The sequence below is a fragment of the Tiliqua scincoides genome, chromosome 2 (assembly GCF_035046505.1).
Source record: "Tiliqua scincoides isolate rTilSci1 chromosome 2, rTilSci1.hap2, whole genome shotgun sequence".
NCBI lineage: Eukaryota > Metazoa > Chordata > Lepidosauria > Squamata > Scincidae > Tiliqua > Tiliqua scincoides.
The window spans coordinates 80,851,580-80,860,454 of record NC_089822.1 but is presented as its reverse complement, the minus strand read 5'-3'; the positions used below and the strand labels follow the sequence as shown (position 1 = coordinate 80,860,454).

The 8,875-nt window shown below is 45.6% G+C and overlaps 1 protein-coding gene across 2 annotated transcripts in view; it reads left to right on the top strand.

Annotated features, from left to right (window-relative positions):
• The first annotated feature begins 3,036 nt into the window (after nucleotides 1-3,036).
• Nucleotides 3,037-8,875, top strand: part of HAUS6 (HAUS augmin like complex subunit 6) — a 45,668-nt gene continuing 39,829 nt past the window's right edge. For both annotated transcript variants that reach the window (XM_066615811.1, XM_066615810.1), the window contains exons 1-4: nucleotides 3,037-3,217; nucleotides 4,005-4,100; nucleotides 6,798-6,876; nucleotides 8,546-8,678. In XM_066615811.1, the coding sequence (XP_066471908.1) occupies nucleotides 3,081-3,217; nucleotides 4,005-4,100; nucleotides 6,798-6,876; nucleotides 8,546-8,678 (445 nt within the window). In that variant the 5' untranslated portion in view covers nucleotides 3,037-3,080. The remainder of the gene's footprint in view (nucleotides 3,218-4,004; nucleotides 4,101-6,797; nucleotides 6,877-8,545; nucleotides 8,679-8,875) is intronic.

Below are 8,875 nucleotides of genomic sequence, written 5' to 3'. Positions count from 1 at the left end.
TGCGCATACACATCATGGCTTGTACCCCATAATGGATTTTTCCTCCAGAAACTCGTCCAATCCCCTTTTAAAGGCGTCTAGGCTAGACGCCAGCACCACATCCTGTGGCAAGGAGTTCCACAGACTGACCACGCGCTGAGTAAAGAAATATTTTCTTTTGTCTGTCCTAACCCGCCCAACACTCAATTTTAGTGGATGTCCCCTGGTTCTGGTATTATGTGAGAGTGTAAAGAGCATCTCCCTATCCACTCTGTCCATCCCCTGCATAATTTTGTATGTTTCAATCATGTCCCCCCTCAAGCGTCTCTTTTCTAGGCTGAAGAGGCCCAAACGCCGTAGCCTTTCCTCATAAGGAAGGTGCCCCAGCCCCGTAATCAGCTTAGTCGCTCTCTTTTGCACCTTTTCCATTTCCACTATGTCTTTTTTGAGATGCGGCGACCAGAACTGGACACAATACTCCAGGTGTGGCCTTACCATCGATTTGTACAACGGCATTATAATATTAGCCGTTTTGTTCTCAATACCCTTCCTAATGATCCCAAGCATAGAATTGGCCTTCTTCACTGCCGCCGCACATTGGGTCGACACTTTCATCGACCTGTCCACCACCACCCCAAGATCTCTCTCCTGATCTGTCACAGACAGCTCAGAACCCATCAGCCTATATCTAAAGTTTTGATTTTTTGCCCCAATGTGCATGACTTTACACTTACTGACATTGAAGCGCATCTGCCATTTTGCTGCCCATTCTGCCAGTCTGGAGAGATCCTTCTGGAGCTCCTCACAATCACTTCTGGTCTTTACCACTCGGAAAAGTTTGGTGTCATCTGCAAACTTAGCCACTTCACTGCTCAACCCTGTCTCTAGGTCATTTATGAAGAGGTTGAAAAGCACCGGTCCCAGGACAGATCCTTGGGGCACACCGCTTTTCACCTCTCTCCATTGTGAAAATTGCCCATTGACACCCACTCTCTGCTTCCTGGCCTCCAACCAGTTCTCAATCCACGAGAGGACCTGTCCTCTAATTCCCTGACTGTGGAGTTTTTTCAGTAGCCTTTGGTGAGGGACCGTGTCAAATGCCTTCTGAAAGTCCAGATATATAATGTCCACGGGTTCTCCCGCATCCACATGCCTGTTGACCTTTTCAAAGAATTCTATAAGGTTCGTGAGGCAAGACTTACCCTTACAGAAGCCATGCTGACTCTCCCTCAGCAAGGCCTGTTCATCTATGTGTTTTGAGATCCTATCTTTGATGAGGCATTCCACCATCTTACCCGGTATGGATGTTAGGCTGACCGGCCTATAGTTTCCCGGGTCCCCCCTCTTTCCCTTTTTAAAAATAGGCGTGACATTTGCTATCCTCCAATCTTCTGGTACCGTGGCCGTTTTGAGGGACAAGTTGCATACCTTAGTCAAGAGATCTGCAACTTCATTCTTCAATTCCTTAATAACCCTTGGGTGTATGCCATCAGGGCCCGGTGACTTATTGATCTTTAATTTATCAATGAGGTCTGAAACATCTTCTCTTTTAACCTCTATCTGACTTAACTCCTCGGTTAGGAGGGGCCGTTCGGGCAGCGGTATCTGCCCGAGGTCTTCTGCCGTGAAGACAGATGCAAAGAACTCATTTAATTTCTCTGCCATCTCTAAGTCTCCTTTTATCTCCCCTTTCCCTCCCTCACCATCCAGAGGGCCAACCGCTTCTCTGGCGGGTTTCCTGCTTCTAACATATTTGAAGAAGCTTTTATTATTCCCCTTAATGTTGCTGGCCATGCGTTCCTCATAGTCTCGCTTGGCCTCCCCTATCACCTTCTTACATTTCTTTTGCCACAGTTTATGTTCCTTTTTATTCTCTTCATTAGGGCAAGACTTCCATTTACGGAAGGAAGCTTCCTTGCCCTTCACAGCCTCTCTAACTTGGCTGGTTAGCCATGCGGGCACTCTCCTGGATTTAGTGGAACCCTTCTTTCTTTGCGGTATACACCTCTGCTGGGCCTCTATTACTGTTGTTTTAAGCAGCCTCCATGCACTCTGGAGAGACTGGACTCTTTTTACCCTCCCTTTCAACCTCCTTCTAACCAGCCTCCTCATTTGAGGGAAGTCCGCCCGTCGGAAGTCAAGGGTTTTTGTTAGAGATTTGCTTGGTATTCTTCCCCCAACGTGCACATCAAAACGGATCGCAGCATGATCACTGTTCCCCAATGGCTCAGTAACGTTTACATCTCTAACCAGGTCCTGCGTACCGCACAAAATTAAATCCAGAGTCACCTGTCCTCTGGTGGGCTCCTTGACTAGCTGATCTAAGCCACAGTCATTCAGCACGTCAAGAAATCCGGTTTCCTTATCGTGACCAGAACACAAATTGACCCAGTCAATATGAGGATAATTGAAGTCCCCCATGATTACAACCCTGTCCTTCCTTGTCACCTCCCTGATCTGTTTCCTCATTTCCTCATATAAATTTATTAAATTTATTTATTAAATATAAATTTCCTCATATAAATATATTATAATATAGTGTAATAATAATGTAATATATATATATGTATGTATGTATATATATACACACACACACACTATATTGGTAGTATAGTATGTTATGTACAGGATGTTATACTATGCTATATATATCCTATAGAGTATATTATGTATTGGTATGTTATTGGCTAATATTGGAATATTACACCAAAAGTGAGCCCAGAGCTCTGCATGTCTACTCAGAAGCAAGTCCCATTCGAGTCAGCGGGCCTTAGTCCCAGGAAGGCCTGGGCAGGATGTACTGGAAAGACTTGAATTGCCCCCTGAGTCTCGTCACTCTTGGCGTTCCTGCCTCTGCCCGGCCTCGCCTCGAAGCGCGCCTCTCCCCACCGGCCTCGAGGCGGCCGGCGACGTCTTGCGTCACGACATGCGTGCGTCGCGATTGGCTGCCGCGGCCTGCGCTCTGCTCGCGCCGTTTCCGCTCGCGTCCGATTTCTGTTTTGGCGGTTGAAACAAAATGGCGCCGAGGGGGGCGTAGCGGCGCCCGGGGGGGCATCGCGGCGGGCGGGGGTGTGGGCTCCTTCCGCGAGGCCGTTGGCGAGATGAGCGGGCAGCCTCCGCAGCAGCCGCGTCCCGCGGGGCAGAAGGAGCATCTCTGGCTCTGCCTGCTGGCGCTGGGCTTCGACGCGGGCGCGTCCGCCGCCGCCGGGAAGGTAGCGACGCACGTCCGCCTGGGCGAGTGAGTAGAGCGAGCAGGGGGCGGGCGGCTGCTTGCTTCAGTCCTCGCAGGCCTGGGGGCGCGGGGGTTCGGACACAGTCCTTTTCAAGCCTCCCCATTGTCTGGAGTGGGACCTCAGCCCCCCTCCCCTCATCTAGGCTGCCACCACACCCAGTGGCAAGGAGTTCCACAGGCTAATTGCATGCTTGGCAAACAGATGTTTTCTTTTGTCTCTCCTGACGCTCCGCTTCAGCGGATGTCTCCTAGTTCTGGTGCTGCTTGAGAGGGAAGAGAACTTCCCTCTGCCCACCCCCTGCATCATTTTGTATGTCAGTCTTGTCCTTCCCCCTGCTCGTGTGTTTTGAGAGTCAGGGTGGTGTAGTGGTTTGGGAACTGAACTTAGACCTGGATGAACCAGGTTCAAGTCCCCTCTCGGCCACAAAGCTTTCTGGGTGGTCTTGGACCTGTCACTTTCTCTCAGCCTCACCTACCTCACAGGGTTGTTGTGAGGACAGAAGTAGGGGGAGCAGCTGTGTACAGCGCCCTGAGCTCTTTGGAGGGAGGGCGGCAGAAAAACGTGAAAAATGAATAAGTAGCCTTGCAGCTGGTAGAATTCCACAGATGGAAGTATTTCCCTCCGTCGCAGAAACCTTAATGCCTGGTGTCTGTATTCCTGCCAGAGAAAGATAATAAAGCAGTCCTAGTTGGTGCCCCAGCAAGACAGCACGTGAGAGCGATATGTGCTGTCCCAAAGTTGCAGTATCTTGGAATTAGTTATTTTTCTAACTTTCAACAATTGTTTTCAAAGGAACATGTTTGATAAGCCAAATAAAGATGCGTTCCATATTGTGACGTGCTTCTTGTTTTCAAAACTGGACCAGTCACGTTGCAATGAGGCGTTCAGGTCAGTGATTTGGTTGTTTACTTCTGTGACTTTTGTTAAACAATGTTTTCTTAACATTTTTCTCCTTAAAAAAGTGTCTAATAGAGTTGGGTCTCATCATCCCCAGGTTTACAATTTGCAGATTTGTCTCAATGCAGATAGTAAGCCCATGCTGGAGGGCCTTGGGACCTCCATCGCCAGGTATGTCAGGAAGTTGCACCTGGGAGGTCTTCGGAGGCATGGGGAGGCTGCCCAAGGCTTTGCCACCCTTCGAAGGTGGCCAGTATGCACTTCAGTCACCTCTGGAGGGCTTTCTGACGCCTACAGAAGCCTCTGAGCTACTTCCCCAGGCCTCAGAATGCCTTAAAAGGCATAAAAACGTCACTGTAAGTTCCTTTGGGAAACTGTAGATAGCACTTTTTTGGCCATTCTGAAGCCCTCAGAGAGCATGGGCAGATATATGTGGCCTCTGTGGGCTTGAGAAAGCCCTCCGGAGGTCACTGAAGTGCAGCTCCAGTTGCTTTTGGAGCCTTTAAGGGGTTGAAACTGCTGTTATAACCAGTATATAACTATGACCATGAGCCTTATTTGTCTTCTGTAACAGGGAATAGAGTGTACTTTGGCCATTTTCAGCCACTGCCATGCCACATTGGTGTGCCGCAAATGGTCCCCAGGTGTGCTGCAGGTTATTTATTAGTAGGGCCACTGGGGAATGTGAGCCCCCCCCCCCACCAACAGCAAGGTGTGCCTTGTCACCTGTCAAAAAACAGTTGCCTTGTCAGTGCACTGTGAGATGAAAAAGGTTGAAAATCACTGGCTTAGTAACCTTGTTTGTTTGAGAACATATTTACTCATCCATTTCTGAAAATTATCAACTGAGAGTTGTCCTATGCTGCTGCTGGTTTCCGTGTCTTGCATACAAAAGGTGTTGGGTTTGGTCCCCACCACTTTCAGGTAGAACTGGGAAAGGAATGCTGTCTAAAATTCTGGGGTTAATGAGTGTAGGCAATTTTGAAGTAGATGAACTAATGGTCTGATTTCAGTATGTGTCACTCTCCTGTTTCTAAGGGTTGCCAAAACCTGTCTAAATTGTCTTTTTATCTGCATGTCTGTTTTAAATAGCTAACAGAAATGTGACTGAGCAAATTAGATATATAATCTAGACCAGTGTTTCTCGTACCACTTGATACTTGAGGTGGTGATACTTGAGGTAGTGTCCAGTGGTACTTGTGGGACCCCCATTCCCCGCACCAAATGGCAGCAAGACCAGTAGTGCAACTCAACAAACAGCATTAGGAGGCTTGGCTCGGCAGGCAAAGCTTCAGTATGTGCTTTTGTGTACTCAGTGAAGCCCTTCTGTCTGCCCTGAGCATCTTATTACTGTTTGTTTCGTTGTCTGACCTCCCAGTCTGGAAGTAACTGGTGATGACATATCTCCAGGTACTTCCAATAGGTGGACCATACAAAGTGGTATGGTGGGGACAGCACTGAGAAATGCTGGTCTAGATCTACAGTTGAACATGCACTAAATTTAAATGAAAGAGTGATCCTCTAGATTCCCTGATTCAAAAGGTCAATCTTGTCTTTTGTATTTATGCTGTTTACTTTCTGGTGGAATATGCAGAAATGGCTTAGCAAGAAAATAGTTCCATAACTATTTTGCAGGGGACTGATTCCCATACTGTTTATGTCACTCTGTCAGGCTCCACTTGAAAGCTTAGAATAATAACTTTTGCGTTTGTGTTTGTAGTAGCCAGCAGATTGAAAGATACTGTGACATCTTTGGTCTTATTGAAAGACCATTAGAGCATGCTCCTATTACATTTTAGTCTTTGTGAGATTCTCCTGCCTGGTTCCAGTTTGAAAGAAGACAGAAAGATGTACAGCCCACATGAGACTTGTTTTGCTGCAGAGAATACAGCCATGCTATTTATTTGTCTCCCCCCCACCAAAGAATTGTTGTTGTGCAAAAGGAGACAAAGTGCTGAGAAACTGAATGACAAGGCTCAAAGCAAAGTGTGTAAATGCAATTTGTTTTCACTGCTCACCCAGTTCTTCAAAAAATTGAGATCAGAAAATAGTTGGGGTGTGTGTATTGTCTGTGTGTGAGAGAAATTAGCTAACAAGAGACTTCTAAATGCACACTTTTAGCAGTTCAGAGTAAGAGTCGTCTTTCCTTGCAGGCTGAGTACTCACAAGGTAGCTCTCAAATACTAGCTCAAAGGCAATATTGCTATAGAGTAGAACTCATGTTCCCTTTGGATGTCAAAAGTAGTGTCATCTTGTGAACGATGTATTAAGACTTCAGTGCTTGGTGATGCATAAATAAAAAACACTTCCTTGAGAGAGAGAAGCATGATCTTGAGGGGAAAAAACCAAGCAACATTTTTATTTAAATTGAATATTTGGAAAAGCCCTTGGGACTTAACGGTGGTTGTAATACAGTCTACTACAGAATTTATCTTCTCCCTTTTTTCTCCACAATTGTGACTTTGTTTCCCCAAATGTGGTATTCTTTAGTACTACCTAAACCAGCTGAAAGTGGGACTACAGCTGGGTATGTGATGTTTTATCATGACTGGAACACTTATTGCATCTTTACTGATAATGCAAATGCACTTCAACATTACCAAGAATGTTTTGTATTATTTGAGAATATGTCTGATTCCTTGAATGTTAGTTGAAACTGGCCTCTTTCCTTTCCTTTGGAATGGAAAGATTTTGCTTTCCACCTACAGATAAAAAGGAAGATGCTGAATTCAGGAAGCAGTGCTGTGAATGGCTCAGAAGAATATCGGTAAGAATTTAGAATCTGAAGGTCTCTAAAAAGATGTATGCTAAGAGTGAAATTGGTAAAACTAATAGATGTCCCCATGTTTATACCATATGTGTCATATATGGCAATGGTCTTCAACCTTTTCTGTTCCTTGACCCCAATATATATTGAGACAGGGACCCTGCTATTGATCCTGCACCCCCTCTCAGGGCCTTATCCACCCACCCATGTTACCGCCTGCCGTGTTACACCCTCACAGGGCTGTTCTCTGTAACCAAATATTTTTAATTGAAGAGAGCTGAAAGAGTTACCATGAAGTCTGGCACCAGTGAAAGCTGTTTTATCACAATTGCTAAGAATCTGAGCAGGACTGGAACACAGTCTCCTGGTACCTGAAGGAGTACACCAGATGCCTCCCTTCTTTACCTGGTGATCCTCTAATCCAGTGGTCTGTAGCCTTTTTTGTTCCTGTAAGTTGCTGCAACCCCACAACTGAGGCTTTGTGATCTGATTGGGGTCCCAACTTCAAGGTTGAAGAACACTGGTATATTGCTTTGTATGTGATTTTCTGTTTAACTTCTGGCTTTGTGCTTTGACCCACTTGGTATTGTAGGTGAGAACTTGCTTCTCATATACTCTTCTGCATCTGTACTTCTTGTTCTTTCCAAGTTGTTAATTTGCTAGGAAAGAGGTACCTTAGATATTTGTCTATTAGTACATGTAGATAAGTTGAGGGCAGGTTTTAGCCAAAAACCACAAAATTTGCTATGACCTGTGAATGTTGGATGTAAAACTTTGGGCATGCAAAGATGCATGTGTGTAAAACTTTAAAAAGTGGCACGCAGGGAGGAGGAAGTGTGATAAACTGGAAAACTAGGTACAAGCATGGCAAGTAGGAAAACTGTGGAAAAGCAGAATGTGGCACTCTTGTCTTTGTCTCTCTGCCCTGACTAGAGGTGCTTGTATGAGCAGGTGCCGCTGCTGCATGATAGGGCTGATGGAGCTCTGCCATGGGGTCTTTAGCCCAGCAACCTGTAAAATGATACTGGCGCAGATTAAAAGGTATAAAAGCACCTTGGAATGGAGTAGACAGCCAGTATAGCTGCCAGAGCACTGGCATGGTAGAATCGGCCCACCAAGCCCTGGTGACTACCCTGGCCACCGCATTCTGCACTAACTGCAGCTTCTGAACAGTCTTCAAGGGTAACCACATGCAGAGTGCATTACAGTAGTCTAGGTGAGGTGTCACTAGGGCATGGACCACCATGGCCAGATCTATCTGACTTGGGTAGAAAGCTGGGCGGAAGCTCATGTAAGCCACAGATGCCATTTGGCCATCCAAGGTCAACGGTGGATCCAAGAGAACTCCCAAGCTGTGGACCTGCTCTTTCAGATTATTCCACCTCAGGCATTAAACTGATATTAAAGCAAGTGTGTCATGGGAAGAAGAAAGGAAGATTGTGCGCTGTGGCCCATTGGTACCACAATAACTGCTTGACCCAATGCAAGCCTATTCTATGCAATTTTGGTAAAAACAAGGATGCTAATTTCTGTTACAAGTGAGTCAGTACTATTAGGCACTGTCATATCTGTTGGCAGTGTATTTGTTGGCAGTGTATTAAATTTAAGCCTGTTTACAGTTTCAGGCTTATAGCTCACTTTATTATAATGAATTTATTTAATTTCCTAGGATGAATGTGGGAACAACTTCCCTCCAGTTGTTGCATCATTATTTCTTTCTCCTGGTGGTCCTAAGTTCATTCATCTAATGTTTCACTTTGCGAGATATGTCATAATTAATCGCATTAAAGCAGCTTGTTCAGGTAAACAAGAGCAAAATGTCTTTTTTGATTGCTTTCTATTCCAAACTTTCTGCTCAAAGTTCATTTTCTTGCATGCATGCACATGCTTTAAGCATGAAGAAGGTATATTTAACATGTACTAATAGAAATGAGGCAGAGATTGTACATATTATAAGGGAAATTCTTCTGATGACAAATGCTTCCCAAACTAATTTGCC